The sequence below is a fragment of the Coenobita brevimanus genome, chromosome 53 (assembly GCF_032717465.1).
Source record: "Coenobita brevimanus isolate Jiangsu-jjx chromosome 53, ASM3271746v2, whole genome shotgun sequence".
In the NCBI taxonomy this organism is placed as follows: Eukaryota; Metazoa; Arthropoda; class Malacostraca; order Decapoda; family Coenobitidae; genus Coenobita; species Coenobita brevimanus.
In genome coordinates this window covers 44,556,011-44,573,510 of record NC_137006.1, presented here as the reverse complement: position 1 = coordinate 44,573,510, position 17,500 = coordinate 44,556,011, and the positions used below count along the sequence as shown (strand labels likewise).

Sequence of the window (17,500 nt, the reverse complement as noted above, 5' to 3'; positions counted from 1 at the left end):
TGTTACTGCCAACACTTCCACCACAGCCGCTTACATTACCGTCACTGATACCTGCATTACCACCACAGCTACCAACAACATTACCATCACCACTACTGCCAGCATTACCACCACCACCACCACCACTACGGTACTGCCAACATTACCTACATTACATACGCACCTTGTTACTGCCAACACTTCCACCACAGCCGCCTACATTACCGTCACTGATACCTACATTACCACAACAGCTACTAACATCACCATCATTACTGCCAACATTACCAACAGTTCATACTCATCTTGTTACTGCCAACATTTCCACCACAGCTGCTAACATCACCACTACCACTACTGCTTCCAACATTACCAACATTTCATACGCACATTTGTTTCTGCCAACATTTCCACCACAGCTGCCAACATTACCACCATTACAACTACATGCTTTCGTACACACTGTTGCCAACATTGTCAGTATTCATACATTGTTCCTACCAATATCATTACCACCACTACCATCACACACACACACACACACGTTATTACTGCCAACATTACTACCCTCTATTTACTACCGCCACTACCAACATTACCACCACCACTACCAACATTACCACCACAACTACCAACATTACCACCACAACTAGTCTCTCTTGTTTATGCCGGAAATTCTTTAATAGCCACTCCTTATCCGCGATTCTCTCTCTCTCTCTCTCTCTCTCTCTCTCCATCAGACTTTTTTTCAGCTTAGGAGAGAGAGAGAGATCGTAGGGTGAAGGATTTACCCATGATTATCTCTCTCTCTCTCTCTCTCTCTCTCTCTCTCTCTCTCTCTCTCTCTCTCAAAACGTACCTTCCTTCTTCACGGTCAGAGAGAGAAAACTCACTTTCTCTCATTGTCTCTCTCAATGTCACCCCCACCCCCCTATTTTAGCAGTACGTTTGCTGTAAATCAAGAACACGTTTCATTCTCTCTCTCTCTCTCTCTCTCTCTCTCTCTCTCTCTCTCTCTCTCTCTCTCTGTCTCCTTATCTACCTGCCCATCTACCAAGAGACCTACCTACCTACCTACTCACGTGAATATCTGCCTTTCATTACCTACTTACTGTCAGTTAAATACCTACATGGAGGGTGAAAGACTGACGAAGAGAGTGTATGTGAGTGAGGTGGAGGGGGGAAGAGGGAGGGGGAGGCCGAGGATGAGATGGAGGGATGGGGTGGAGAGGTATATGAGAGAGGGGGGTGTGAGTTGGGAGCAGGGCAGTGAAATGGCGGGGGACAGGGCGACTTGGAGGCGATTTGTTTGTGGCCACCCCAAACGGGATTGAGGCGTCTGGCAATAGATAGATAGATAGATCTACTTACCATCTCACCTGCGTACTGTCCATAGCAACTTACGTACTTACATATCTACCTACTGTACTTTTATCACCCTACCTACCTGCCTGCTTACGTATCTAACGGTTCCTACTTTTTTACCTACCAACCTTCCTACTAACCTGCCTACTTACACACTTACCTACATACCTTTCTCTCTTCCATCCTTTCTGACTCTTCATCCATCCTTCCTTCCTTCTTTCTTCCATGCATGCATCCTTCCTTCCTTCCTTCCTTCCTTCCTTCCTTCCTTCCTTCCATCCATGTATATATAATTTCTTTCATCTATCCATCCATCCTTTCCTTCATCCTTCCTTCCTTCCTTCCTCTCATTCCTCCTTCCATGCATCCATCCTTCCTTCCTTCCTTCCTTCCATCCATCCATCCATCCATATATCTATAATTTCTTTCATCTATCCATCCATCCTTTCCTTCATCCTTCCTTCCTTCCTTCCTTTCATTCCTCCTTCCGTTCATCCATCCCTCCTTCCATGCATCCATTCTTCCTTCCCTGCATCTATCCTTCCATCCATCCATCCATCCATCCATATGTCTATAATTTCTTTCATCTGTCCATCCATCCTTATCTTCATCCTTCCATCCATCCATCCTTCCTTCCCTCCTTCCTTCCTTCCTTCCTTCCTTCCTTCCTTCCCTCCCTCCCTCCCTCCTTCCTTCCTTCCATCCATCCTTCCATCTCCCTATCTCTGCCTACCTACTTACGATGACTCAGAGGTCTAGCCTTGAAGAGCAAGGTCGAGAGAGAGAGAGAGAGAGGGAGGGAGGGAGGGAGAGAGAGAGAGAGAGAGAGAGGGAGGGAGGGAGAGAGAGAGAGAGTTCTGGAGGCTGGTATATATAGATAGATATAGATAGATAGACAGAGGGGAGAGACTGAAGGGGAAGGCAAAGAAAAGGAAGGGATGGGGGTATACGAGAGAGAGAGAGTTCTTAATACGGCATTCCTTAATCAATGCGCGCGGGAAGGGGAGGGGAGGAAAGAAGGAAGGAAGGAAAGAATATATGAAGGAAGAAGAGGAGGAAGGAGAGCATGAGGGAATGAAAAAGAGAGGAGAAAGAAAAGAGAGAGGGAGGGAGGAAGAAGAAGGGAGAGATGTGGAAAGAGAGAAAAAAGAGTAAGAGAGAAGAAACTGGGGGAGAGAGAGAGAGAGCAAGTCAATCGATCGTCTGAAGGTGCAAGCATGAAAACTTTAAATGCTGTGTGTGTGTGTGTGTGTGTGTGTGTGTGTGTGACTGCTTTAGTGTGCATGAGTGCCTGGATTTATGTGTACGTGTAGGTGCAAATGCTTTTACGCTCGTTTGATATGTGTGTGTGTGTGTTGTGTGTGTGTGTGTGAGAGAGAGAGAGAGAGAGAGAGAGTTGTGAGCTTTTGTATGTCCCCTACATAGGCTATATGAACGCATTAAAGCACGCACACACACACACACACACACACACACACACACACACACACACACACACACACACACTCGGGTGGTGGATAGAATTAATGAGAGAGAGAGAGAGAGAGTTGCCATTATTCACCACCCTGCCTCATATACTCCTTATTCTGACCGCAACACCCATCCCTGAGCAACTTATCCATCACATCACACCTTCACGTCCTCTCGTATTAATCATAGTCATAGCGTCATAATATATCCCAAACACCTCTTCTTTAGCGACTTATCTTGCACACACGCGTTCACATACTCATATTACTCCTCTCTTAATATCCACGTAGTATCTTCGGGTAAAGCTCCCTAACACCTCTTCCTAAGCGATTTATTTTGATTATCACATCATGCTGTCCTCTTCTCTATTTTTTAAGTGGTCGTAATTCCACCATACTCTTCATTTAGCCAGCTGTATCCAAAAATAAATCGGTAAGGAAGAGGTGTTAGGGAGCTTTCGTAACCGCCGAGATGCAACAGCTGGAAAGGATGTTAGAGCCAGCGATACTAGTCACGAAGAAGTGCTTTGGAAAGGATGTAGAGCCATAGATTAATACAAGAATACGATGCTAGTCACGAAGAAGTGCTTTGGAGAGGATGTAGAGCCATAGATTAATACAATAATACGATGCTAGTCACGAAGAAGTGCTTTGGAGAGGATGTAGAGCCATAGATTAATACTAAGAATACGATGCTAGTCACGAAGAAGTGCTCTGGAAAGGATGTAGAGCCATAGATTAATACTAGAATACGATGCTAGTCACGAAGAAGTGCTTTGGAGAGGATGTAGAGCCATAGATTAATAATAGAATACGATGCTAGTCACGAAGAAGTGCTCTGGGAAGGATGTTGAGCCGATCTCTCTCTCTCTCTCTCTCTCTCTCTCTCTCTCTCTCTCTCTCTCTCAGCTACGTGAAATAAGCCGCAAAAGGACGAAAATCTGGGCCAAGTTAAGGTGAAAGAACTGTAGCCTACTCAGTGCCTATCACTGTCTTCTGCTTCTGACACCACTATCTGTCATTCTCCCTCATGCTCTCTGCTACCTCCTGTGTGTGTGTGTGTGTGTGTGTGTGTGTGTGTGTGTGTGTGTGTCAGGAAATGCCAACACAAGCACATACTGTACATACATCCATACACACCCATAGCCTTCTTACACACACACACACACACACACACAAATAATTATTACAGTATATATTTGTGTATTCCTGTCAGTCTGCCATACATACACACACACACACACACACACACACACACACACACACACACACATACAGATCACGTACACGTTCTTTAAATACCAGGTATGTCATTCTGTTACACAAAACATTCTCTCTCTCTCTCTCTCTCTCTCTCTCTCTCTCTCTCTCTCTCTCTCTCTCTCTCTCTCTCTCTCTCATATCCTTCAAGGGCCGTTTGTCTGTATGTATGCCCTTCTGTGTGTGTGTGTGTGTGTGTGTGTGTGTGTGTACGTATGTAGCCTATGTATGGTTCTATTTTGTGTGTATGTGTATGTATGCCTTGTGTGTGTGTGTGTGTGTGTGTGTGTTCGATTTTGAGTTTCTGTGTGCGTCTATGCTCATGTACGTGTATGTATGTATGTCTCCTCTGTACAGTATGTGTGTGTTACTGCGTATGTATGCCGATGTGCACATGTGTACGTGAAGTAAGGTATACACATGAACGCACCGAGGGGAAATACCACTTAAACCATCCCTTCCTCCTTCCATCCTTGTGTCTATCTATCCATCTGTCTATCTATCTATCTATCCATCTGTCTATCTATCTATCTATCCATCTGTCTATCTATCTATCTATCCATCTGTCTATCTGTCTATCTATCCATCCGTCTGTCTATCTATCCATCTGTCTATCTATCCATCTGTCTATCTATCCATCTGTCTATCTATCCGTCTGTCTATCTATCCGTCTGTCTTTCTTTACGTTCAGTCAGCCGTCTATCCATCTATCAGTTTTATCTATCAGTCTGCGTCACGGAATGTATAATAATGTCTGCTGTTGTCTATCTATCTGTCTATCTATCTATCTATCTATTTATCTATCTTTCATTCATCTTATATCCATTTATCTGCATATAGCCAGCCAGCTCTCTCTCTCTCTCTCTCTCTCCACACAAGGAAATACCTTCATGATGCGTCTAATGAGAGAGAGAGGGAGAGAGAGAGAGAGAGGGAGGGAGAGAGACAGAGAGAGAGAGATTTGAACCCAACATACTCATTCCGTACTTCCTCTCTCTCTCTCTCTCTCTCTCTCTCTCTCTCTCTCTCTCTCTCTCTCACCCTGACGTCACGCTGATGTACCACTTCTTCGAAACATAAACTGCCAGCCAGTGCACGGTTCCTCTTGGTGGGAAGAAGAGGAGGGGGAAGAAGAGAAGAGGAAGAGGGGAGGAAGAAGAGAAGAGGAAGAGGGGAGGAGGGGGATGGAACAGGAAGGGAGGAGAGGAAGAGGAGGAGGAGGAGGAAGGGGAGGTGAATCGTACAAGGAGAGAAGAGAGAGAGAGAGGGGAGGAGGGAGGGAGAAGAGGAGGAAGAGAAGAGATGAAGAGGGGGAGACATGGAAGAAGAGGAGAGGACGGGAGGAAGAATATGGGAGGAAGGGAGAGAAGAGGAGGGAGGGAATAAGTAAAGGAGAAGGTAGAAAGTGGAGAGGAAAGGACAGAATAAGACATAAATAAGGAAAAAAATATCTTTGTAAATTTTGTGGAGTTCCGTAGCTAAAGTGCGTCGTTTGGCAGGCGTGAAATTTGGGGAAGAGGAGGAGGAGGAGGGGGGAGGGATGGAGAGAGGGAGGGGAAGAGAAGCACAAGATGGAGGAAGAGCTGATGGAAGAGGAAGAGGGGAGAGAGGAAGGAAAGGTGTCATACTGAATGTGTCAATGCAACTTTTCCGTCTTTTATCCGTTCATTCGTCATTCCTTCTTTCATTGCTTAACTTTGTCCTATACTCATCCAGTTTTTCTTTCCTCTCTCCCTCCTTTCTTCCTTCCTTCCCTCCTTCCTTCCTTCCTTCCTTCCTCTTTCATCTCCTTCCCTCTTCCCTTCCCATCATTCACTCAATCTTTCAATCATTTTTAGCATCACCTGTTAGGCAGTGTGTGTGTGTAATGGTGTGTGCATGTGTGTTCATACATGTATGTGGGTATGTGATTGTGTGTGTGTATGTGTGTGTATAATGATGTGTACAGGTGTGTGTGTGTGTATATATATATATGTGTGTGTGTGTGTGTAGATATGTGATTTGTATGTTTGTGTGTGTGTGTGTGTGTTGTGTAGGTGTGTTGGGTAAGTGTACGTGCGTGTATATAAGTAGGTTAGGTTCCCACGGGCTTGAGTCATAGGGAATCTCTATAAGTGGAAAGATAAGGGTGAGAGGAGGGAAGTGGGGGGAGGGAGGGGGAGGGGAGAGATTGCGGAGGGAGGGAGGAAAGTCGGGGGAGGGAGAGGAGAAAGATGAGGGAGAGAAAAGGGGTGAGGGAGTTGAGAGAGTTGGGAGGAGGGATTGAGAGTGAGGAAGAGAAGGATTTTGAGAGAGAGAGAGAGAGAGAGAAGTAAGGAAGGGAGTTAGAAGGGGTGAGGGAAAAAGAGGGATGTTGAGAGAGGGGAGTGGTAGGGAAGGGATATATATAGAAAGGGAGGAATAAGAGAGAGAGAGAGAGAAGGGGGAGAGAGTAAGGGTTGGGAGGGAGAGAGAGATAACGAGATAGGGAGATCAAGTGCAGCTTAATAGGTGTTGATGACTCACATTCTGTCTCTCTCTCTCTCACACACACACACACACACACACACACACACACACAAGTAATCCATCCCAGCTAATGAAAGACGATGTAATTAATCAGAGTGAATCATAGGAGTTAAAGAGAGAGAGAGAGAGAATGCTATCGTTTAATTTTATAAAGAACAAGATAAACAAACACAGCCCTGAAATAAGTCAAGTTTAGCGACGGGGGAGAAAACATTATTATTATTATTATTATTATTATTATTATTATTACTGCTACTACTACTACTACTGCTACTACTACTACTACTACTAATGCTACTACTACTACTTCTATAAACACCATTATTATTATTATTATTATTATGATGATGATGATGATTATTATTATCATTATTATTATTATTATTATCATCCTTTTGCATCTTATCGTAGCTCAGTTGCAGAAAAAGACGATCCTACGACTCTGCATGCTTCCATCCTTTCCGTTGCACTTCTTCGTGACTAGCATCATTATCTAGTGTTAATCTAATGTTACAACTCAGCACTCAAGATGGCGAGATGGCAATTTTAGACCAAGTTATAATAAACAGACTTGAGGAGGGGTTAATGAAGGCTGTCTCCCCCCTCCCCCATTTCAAAATTCTCTCCCCAGCTGAGTAAAATCGTGTCAGGATAGCCAGAATTAAAGAGAGAGAGAGGGAGAGCTGCTGTATTGGAGAGATTTAACTTTGAAAAATAAGGGGCTTTACCTCGTCACTCACTCGCTTTTCATTATTAGGGCAGTAGAATTGTCCCCAGTGTGTGTGTGTGTGTGTGTGTGTGTGTGTGTGTGTGTGTGTGTGTGTGTGTGTGTGTGAGAGAGAGAGAGAGAGAGAGATTTATGTTATCGGTGTGGTATGCTCCGAGATTCATACCTCCCTTCCTCCCTCCCTCTCCCTTCATTCTTTCCTCTTTTCCTCCCTCCCTCCCTCTTCTTTCATCCTTCCTTCCTGTGTGTCCCTCCTTCTTTCCTTCCTTCCTTCGTATGTTGCTTGTTCTTTCTCCTTTCCTCCCTTCTCTCTTTCCTTCTTTCCTTCCTGTTTTCTCTTCCTTCCTTCCTTGCTCCCTAGATCCATCCTTGTCCTTTCTCCTTCCTTCACTTCCCTCTTCCCTTCCTTTCCTACAGTTCTACCCTTCCCTCCGTCTTTGTTTTCGGTGTCCCCATTTCTTCCTTCCTTCCCTCCCTCCTTCCTTCCTTCCCTCCTTCCTACCTTCCTTCCCTCCTTCCTACCTTCATTCCCTCCTTCCTACCTTCATTCCCTCCTTCCTTCCTTCCTACCTTCCCTCCCTCCTTCCTATCTTCCTACCTTCCTTCCTTCCTTCCTACCTTCCTTCCCTCCTTCCCTCCCTCCTTCCTTCCCTGTCATTTTTACTTTTCTTCCCCCTTCCCTCGTGTCTAAATGTCATCTTGCGTACATACATACATGCATACATACATACATACATGCATACATACATACATAAAGTACAAGACTGCATTCCTTCCTGCGGTTTTTGGGTCACACACACACACACACACACACACACACACACACACACACACACACACACACACCGTAGGCTATCCGTGCACATGGACGTCTGCATACATACACACAGTTGTCGTGTGTGCATGAAAATCAATACACCGTCCTTGCATACCTACATGCGCGCACACGCACGCACCACACACACACACACACACACACACACACACACACACACACACACACACACACACACGGGCGTACATACCAGTACTTGATTATAAATATTGACGTACACGATGCACACACGCATATACACACATACCGTAGCTACGTCCACACGTACATAAATACCTTACACTTATGCATACATACGTATGTAAACATATCCATGAACAACACGTACACGCTGACACATACACTCACTCCACTCGTATACTTACACACGTACGTACATACGTATTTGAGACATGCTCACACATACGTGCACATGCTCATACACTGACGTACATTCTCTCTCTCTCTCTCTCTCTCTCTCTGTAAATAGGTCAGTGAGTCAGCATTAGTCAGTTTTCACTCACTTTATTGGCTTCCTTACTTTCACTATATAATCTCTCTCTCTCTCTCTCTCTCTCTCTCTCTCTCTCTCTCTCTCTCTCTCTCTCTCTCTCTCTCTCTCTCTCTCTCAACCTAACCCATCCTAACACAACCCAGTTCAACCTAATTTGCTTAAATCAAGTCACCCAATTCTCACTAATCCGTTCTAACTTCACTTAAACTAGACCAACGCGATCTACCCTACCTGACTTAAACTAACCTTGTTTTACCCCCGTCTAATTCGTCTCAGTCCAACCTAACCTAACCTAACCCAGTCCAACCCAGCCATAACTGACCTACCCTAACCCAGTTCAACTCAACATACACACCCACACACACACACACACACAACTCAGTCCAACCCAACCCATCCCATTCAGACACACTAACCTAACCAAACTCTTTTCTTCCCACAGCCCTGAGAGAGAATGCTCGAGCGAGGACGAGATCAACGTGGTGGACTCGCCGCCGCCCACCAGCTACTACAGCCACGCCTACTACGCCCACATGGACGAGGAGGAGGACCTTCCCTTGGACATGAGCACCAAACGACGCTCCCCCATCACTGTCCTACCCACCCGCACCACCAACTCCCCGTCCCCTCCACCCTACCACCCACGCCCTACCTACCTCCCGCCCCCAGCCCGACCACGCCCGTCCGTCATCACCTGCGTCCCGCCCAGATACCTCGATCCCGCCCACATGCCCGCCCACAGAGAGCTTCCCCCGCCCTACACAGACCGCCCCATCCCGCCTCCGCCCTACAGCGTGGCCACCGCCCACCTGAACCAACAGCGGGCCACCAGGGAGCACATCACGCCCATTTCCCGTCCATTGGTCACCCCCCCGCCCGCGACCCCCACCCACAGGGACCCCCCACGCTCCGACGACCCCCCCGTGGCTCTAAGACAGGTGGTGCAAGGTTAGTGAAGAACGTTTTTTAGATTTTATTGATTATATATATATATTTTTTTAAGGTGTCTCGCTTTTCTCATTCTCTCTCTCTCTCTCTCTCTCTCTCTCTCTCTCTCTCTCAGTCGGGGTCCATAGTGTGTGAGTTAATGTGTGTATGTATGTAGGCTAATCCGCACACGTGTATGCATTCAGGAGGATGCAGCACACGCACACTCATTCATTGTCACTCACTCGTAAACACACACACACACAAATAATTCTTTATTACATATACTTACTCTCCATCCTTCATACCTACACACACACACACACACACACACACACACACACTTGCTTAGCTGTAAACAACTTAAAAAAATTTTCCAGTACTTCTTTTGGGCATTATATAAAATTATTGTGTGTGTGTGTGTGTGTGTGTGTGTGTGTGAGAGAGAGAGAGAGAGAGAGAGAGCAGTATAAAGAATGGGGAGGGAGGGAGGGAGGAAAGACCACTCCTATCTCTCCATTCAAGGATGCTAATGAGAGAGAGAGAGAGAGAGAGAGAGAGAGAGAGGCGCCACCACAAAGACCCCAAGATGGCTTGAAAATTAGGTCACACTCTTCCATACGCACGAAGACGCCTTAGCATCATCATCACCTCATCATCATCATCATCATCATCACTACCACCACCACCTCTTCCTCCTCCTCCTCATCATCATCATCATCATCACCACCACCACATCATTATTATTATCATCATCATCACCACCACCACCACATCATCATTATTATTATCATCATCATCCACATATATCGTCATAGTTATTAATTGTAGCTTATTATTATTATTATTATTATTATTATTTCTGCTGCTGTTGCTACTACTATTACTACTACTACCACTGCTTCTACTTCTACTGCTAGTGCTGCTACTGTTACTACCACCATTACTACTACAACAACAACTACTACTACTATTGCTACTACTGCTACTACTACTACTACTACTGCTACTACTACTACTACTATATTCATATGTATTGTTATTGTAGTTACAATATATTTTTCTTGCCTTCCCCACCCCCTTGCTCTTTCCATTCTGCTTTCCTTCCTTCATATTTGACAGTCTCTCTCTCTCTCTCTCTCTCTCTCTCTCTCTCTCTCTCTCTCTCTCTCTGCCAGAATACCTTGCCCTTCCAACTTTGTATAGCCAGACGCCGTAATTCCGAAAAGGGTGGCCACAAACAAATCGCCCCCTTGTCACCCTCCCATCAATCTGCCCTTTCTCCAGCTCGCCTCTCTCACTCATATACCCCTTCACCCCGTCCTTAACCTCTCCACTGCCATACTCCTTTCACCTAAACTTGGCCCAGATTTTCGTCCTTTTGCAGCTTATTTCACGTAGCTCAGTGGCAGAAAAAGACAATGCAATTACCCTACATCCTTTCCATAGCACTTCTTCGTGACTATAGTGTTAATCTTGTGCCACAGCTTAGTATTCAAGATGGAGAGATGGCAGTTTTAGGCCAAGTTAGAGTGAAGGGCGTATAGAGGATTTTACAGAGCTGAATAGAGTCGTTTAGAGGTCGGAAAAGTAAAAAATAAATGCTCTGTGTGTGTGTGTGTGTGTGTGTGTGTGTGTGTGTGTGTTTGAGAGAGAGAGAATGTGTCTGGGAGGGGAGGTATGTGAGAGAGGTGTGTGTGTGTGTGCACGCGCGCGCGAGAAGGGTATGTGTGTGGGAGGGGGGTGGTATGTGAGAGAGAGGGAGGGAGGGAGGGGGGGAAATGAGGAAAGACAGAATGAGAGAGAGGGAGGGAGTGGGGAGGCATGAGAGAGAAGGGAGGGAGTGGGGAGGTATTAGAGAGAAAGGAGGGAGGGAAGGGGGGAGGTATGAGGGAGAAGGGAGGGAGGGAGGGAGGCGGAGAGACAGAATGAGAGAGGAGGGGGAAGGGGGGGGACGGAGGGAGGGGCAGTATCTTCCATTCATGATACCATTGTGAGGAAGGGAAGGGGGGAGGGGAGGGGAGGAGGGAGGGAGGAAGAACAGGGCAGGGAATCTTGCATCACCCCCCCTTCCCCCTCCCTCAATCCGGTTTCTCTCCCTCCTTCCCTCCACGCCTACCTACCTATGTCTCTCTCTCTCTCTCTCTCTCTCTCTCTCTCTCTCTCTCTCTCTCTCTCTCACACACACACACACACACACACACACACACAAATGGTCCTCTTTAGGTGTGTGTGTGTGTGTGTGTGTGTGATAGAGAGAAAGAGAGAGAGAGAGAGAGAGAAAAAAAAAAACATGAGGGGTGAGATACCTGAACTGGCCCATGTACAGTAGACTCCATTCATGTGTGTGTGTGTGTGTGTGTGTGTGTGTGTGTGTGTGTGTGTGTTCATATTTGTTTAGTATATAAGAGTATGTGTATATATTTATGTAAACGTGCTTTTGTGTGTATGTGTGGTTTTATGTACACGTATAGTATGTAGGTGTATCTGATGTCCTGATTGTGTGTGTGTATTTATATGTACGTAAGTTTATGTACACTACGACTCAGCGAAGAGCCACTGGTCACTCGCCTCAAAGCAGTACTGTAACCCAAAGAAAATAAAGCGGTGAAGAAGAATGATTAAGAATTTAAAAAACAAAAATAACTCCTTTATTAGTCGCCAAAAGAATGTAATGTAATTTTCTCCCGTATTCTCGATGGTTAAGGAAGCTCCCTAACACCTTTTCCTAAGCGATTTATTTTTGTGCTGCCTGAATCATTCCATTGTCACCATACTCTGCATAAATTACCTACAGAGCGACGTTAACCAGACATACCCCAACATAAATCGGTAAGGAAGAGGTGTTAAGGAGCTTCCATTATGCCATTCTAGATTAACTCGCGGCCTTACCCCTACCCCTAACACCTCTTGCTTAGCGATTTATTTTGCTTTACGCTGTTGTGTGAATATCTTGTCTACTCGTTATGGACATTGGGTGTTGCTGTTGAGAGAGAGAGAGAGAGAAAGAAAGAGAGAGAGAGAGAGGAAGAAAGGGATAACATAGGAAGGGAGGGAATGAGGGAGAAAAACATTGCTAGGAATACACAGGGAGGGAGAGAGAAAAAGGGAGGGAGGAAAGCATGGAGGGAGACAGGGAGGGAGGGAGGAAGAAAAAGGGAGGAAGGACACTTGAAGGGAGAGGAAGAAGCACAGAGGGAGGATGAGGAAAAAAACAGGGAGGGAGGGAGGAAAGAAGACGACACAGGGAGAGAAAGAGGGGAGAAGAAAAAGACAGGGAGGGAGGGAGGAAAACATAGGGAGAGAAGAGGGAGGAGGGAGGAAGACAGGGAGAGAAGAGGGAGGTAGACATAGGGAGGGAGGGAGCGAGGAAGACATAGGGAGGGAGGGAGGTGTGGCCATATAAGAAGTGAAGGGTCTGTGTGAGGCTAGAGGGAGGGAGAGGGGAGGGAGGGAGGGGGAAGTAAGGAGGAAAGGAGAGAATATGTCTTTTTCCTTCATTTTTTTTTATCTGTTTCCTTTCTTCCTTCCTTCCCTCCTCCATCCTTCCTTTCCTCTCCTCCCTCCTTTCCTTCCTTCCTTCCTCCCTTCCATTTCCTTCTTCACATCTTTCCCTCCCCCCTTTCCTCCCTCCATCCCTCTCTCTCTTTCCCCTCCTCTCCCCCCTCCCTCTTTTCCCCCTCCCCTCCCTCTTGTCTTTCTTTCCCTTCCTTCACCTTCCGTTATACAGTGATAACGCTACAGTGTCTCTCTCTCTCTCTCTCTCTCTCTCTCTCTCTCTCTCTCTCTCTCTCTTTCTTCCTTCTATACCTTCCTTCTCTCCCCTTTCTTTCTCTTTCCCTACTGAGCTCTTCCTTCCATCCTTCCTTCCATCCATCCTTCCTTCCTTCCTTCCATCCATCCTTCCTTCCTTCCTTCCATCCATCCTTCCTTCCTTCCTTCCTGACATCAATCTTTCATATCTTCATTCCTTCCTTCCCTTCATCCATCCTTCCTACCTTCCTTTCTCTTCCTTCCTTCCTTCCATCCTTCCCTCCCTCCCTCCTTCCATCCATCCTAACACGTGGATGAGTACATGTGAGTGCATTGAAGTCTCCCCCAAAATCTTTCCCATGCCTCGTTCTCGGTCTGAATCTCCCGCTTTTCACCATTCTGCATTAACACACGTCTTCTGTTGCTTATCCTCGTGCCGGTCAGACTGGTGGACGAAGTTGGTTTACCGCCTTGTCCCCCTCCCCACCCAGCAGCGCAATTGGGGACCTGGATGGAACTTAGATTGTTGCTTCTATGGTAGGGGGATGTTGAATGTAAGGTATTGTCTGTTGTAATGGTCCACGTGCAGTTGAGAGAGAGAGAGAGAGAGAGAGGACGTGTGTGTGTGTGTGTGTGTGTGTGTGAGAGAGAGAGAGAGAGGACGTGTGTGCGTGTGTGTGTGTGTGTGTGTGTGTGAGAGAGAGAGAGAGAGAGAGAGGACTTGTGTGTGTGTGTGTGTGAGAGAGAGAGAGAGAGAGAGGACTTTTGTGTGTGTGTGTGTGTGAGAGAGAGAGAGAGAGAGAGAGAGCCCACACCCTCTTCGTAACCTTTGACCTGAACCTCCCTGTCTTGGTCACGCTGCTCCAGTTTCACACCAGAGAGAGAGAGAGAGAATATACACATTGCGGCAGTAGGTTACATGTGTATGTGTGTGTGTGTAGATATGACAAGACCTCGTGCTGAAAGGGTTGTGCATTAGAAAATAAATATATATGTTGCTTTAATGTCGCTTACCGTCGCAGACCATAGTAATGATAATAATAATATTAATATTAATAACCATAATGGTAGATGGTGGTAGTAGTAATAATAACAGTAATAGTAATCAGCCGATATTACCCCCTTGGCAGGTGTAGGGCCCCGAGGCTAGGCTTATGTAGACAAAATCACATACCTGGCTGTTTCCGGTGGCATTGCATTATAGTTTCAGAGAGTGCATACCCCCGCCAAGGAAGAGCAGAGTACAGAACGAAAAGGTTATTTATATATATGTATGTGTGTGTGTGTGTGTGTGTGTGTGTGCGTTCATGTATGTATATGTATGTGTACGTGTGTGTGTATTTATAAATGTGGGTATTTACAGTATGTATATTTATGTATGTCTGTATATATGTGTATATATATACATATGTATGTACATGTAGATTTTAAGGTATTATAGTGCCCATTAGGTAATGAATAACCATTGTAATAATGAAATAAGATTCTGATTCTCTCTCTCTCTCTCTCTCTCTCTCTCTCTCTCTCTCTCGCTCGCTCGCTCGCTCGCTCGCCCTTTTCATTCCTCTTCTGATATTCCTTAATAATTTTTCTAAATTGAGTGTAATTCTGTCCAATACTTTTTCCCGTAATGTTGAGAGAGAGAGAGAGAGAGAGAGAGGACGGTGAAGGAAACAGGTGGGGGGGGAGGTTGGATATGTAGGCACAGAAGGTAGGTAGGTAGGTACAAAAGGAGGATGAGTAGGTGTAGGTAGGTAGGTAAGTAGGAGGGTAGGTAGGTGAGTAGAGCGGTAGGTAGGAGGGTAGGTAGGTAGGGAGGTAGGTGAGTTGAGAGGTAGGTAGTAGGGTAGGTAAGTAGAGGGGTAGGTTGGAGGGTAGGTAAGTAGAGAGGTAGGTAAGTACTGTACGTAGCTACAAAGGGAGGGTAGTAAGAAGGAAGGGAGGCAGTAGGTTGGTACAGGAGAGAGAGAGAGAGAGAAAAGAGGAGAAGGAGGGAAAGAGTAGAGATAGATGGATGCAAGGAGGGAGGAAGGGAGAGAAAATGTAAACACTAGTGGAGGAGTGGAGAGGTTGAGGAGGAGGAAGGGTGGGAGGGAAGAGTGAGGGATTGGTGTATGGAGACAGGTGGGAGGGAAGTGATTCTGTGTGTGTGTGCGTGCGTGTGTGTGTGTGTGTGTGTGTGTGTGTGTGTGTGAGAGGGAGAGAGAGAGAATCAGAGGTAGGGTCACGGGAGAGAGAGAGAGAAGGAAGGGCAGAACAAACCACCTCACCCTCCCAGTGCCCCTGACGCAGCCAAACCCCCACCTATAATTGAAGTGAAAATGGTCACCCCTTAACTCGTAGCTGGATACGCCCTTTACGCCTCAACCCCCCCCTCCCCTCCGCCCCCCTAGATCCCCCCCAGGGTTGGCTGTGTCTGGAAGAACCGCCTGGGGGAGCGTTTCACCTGTAGGACCCAACCAAACCCGTCTCAAAATTCTTCGTCCGATAGGCTGGTAGTAGTGGGCGAGCTGTGTCAGAATGGAGCGGGTCGATTTTGTGGCCTGGGTTAGCGGGGATTCGATCGCTGCCGTGGCATATTGTTTCGTTCAGGGGAGCGATGCGTGGTGGGAGAGGGTGGGTACCGGTCCTGCCTTGTACGAAACGCAAAGACACAAGGGTCGGTGGAGTGGAAATTAGGGAAACTGGTCTCCAAGTCGCCTCAGCATAGGGCCGAGTTTGGGGTTGGTTGGGTTGGGTGAGTCCTAGCTCTGTCTTGCCTCCCAGCCGCACCTCCCTTGTCCTAGCCATTATGAAGAGCTACTGTGCTACGCCGGGCTAGGGAGGGACGGAGGAAAGAGGGAGGGAGGGAAGAAGGGAGAGAAGATGTGGAGGAAAGAGGGAGGGAAGGAAGAAGGGAGCGAAGATGTGAAAGAAAGAATGGAGGGAAGGAAGACGGGAGAGAAGATGTGAAAGAAAGAATGGAGGAAAGGAAGAAGGGAGAGAAGGTGTGGAGGAAAGAAGGGAGGGATGAGAAGAGAGTGAGTGTGGGGCGAATAGGTATCAAGGAATAAAAGGAGAGAGAGAGAGAGAGGGGGAGGGAGGGAGGGAGGAATGAATCAAACGAAGAAAAGGAAGCATAGAGAAGAAAGAACGATGGAAGAGACGAGGAGAGAAGAGAGAAGAGTTGGAGGGAAGGTAGAGAGGGAGGAGACGGAGGGAAGGAGGAAGGAGAGAGAGAGAGAGGAGGGGGGAGGGGTGTACCTGTGTGAGATGTAACCAACCCACACTCCTACCCCCTCTCGTGGTTCCTTTGTTCCGCCACCACCACTACCACAATCACCACCATCACCAAACTACCACCATTACTACTACCACTCACTACTACTACTACTACCACCATCGCCACATTATTACAACTATTCCCAAACTGTTGCTACCACCACCATCACTACAACCACAGTCACAATAATCTCACTACTACCACAGTCGCATTAAATCTACCACCACCACCATAACCACCATTGCTAAAACTACTATTACTACTACCACAACCAGCACTTCCACTACAACCATTACTGCCATTATTACCCCTACCACAAACTATTAATACCGCCATTTTAACACCCTCATAATCACTACCATCACAACTACCACTACCACCACTAATACCACACTTGTCTATCATCTCTACCACTGTCGCAGCTACAACTATTTTTACTACCACAGCTATCACCATCACAGCTACCTCTGATCAGTTACCATCACTACCACAACTACCACAGCTGCCTCTAATACTACAGTTACTACCACAACTACCACTACTACTATCACTTTCCTACCACAACTACCACCAGTGCCAGAACCGCTATTACTACCACCTACCAAATCGTACATGTGTATATGTATGCATGTGCGCCATATGTGCGTGTGCTTTATGAGTGAGCGTGTGTGTGTGTGTGTGTGTATTTTTGGGGTAGGATTGTGTGCATGTGCGTTAAGTATATATGTGTACCAGTATGCCAGCTTTGTGTGTGTGTGTGTGTGTTAAGTATATATGTGTACCTGTATGCCTGCTTTGTGTGACGTATTTGTGTGTGTGTGTGTGTGTGTGTGTGTGTGTGTGTGTGTGTGTATTGACCACTCACTTCCTGTCATTAAATCTTTTTGCCGTCTTTCCACTCCGTTATTCTGTCTTCTGTCAA

The 17,500-nt window shown here is 46.4% G+C and overlaps 1 protein-coding gene across 1 annotated transcript in view; it reads left to right on the top strand.

Annotated features, from left to right (window-relative positions):
* LOC145400687 (uncharacterized) overlaps positions 1–17,500 on the top strand; it is a 34,070-nt gene that overhangs the window by 5,770 nt on the left and 10,800 nt on the right. The window contains exon 3 of the mRNA XM_080273124.1: positions 9,079–9,584. Within this exon, the coding sequence (XP_080129250.1) occupies positions 9,079–9,584 (506 nt within the window). The remainder of the gene's footprint in view (positions 1–9,078; positions 9,585–17,500) is intronic.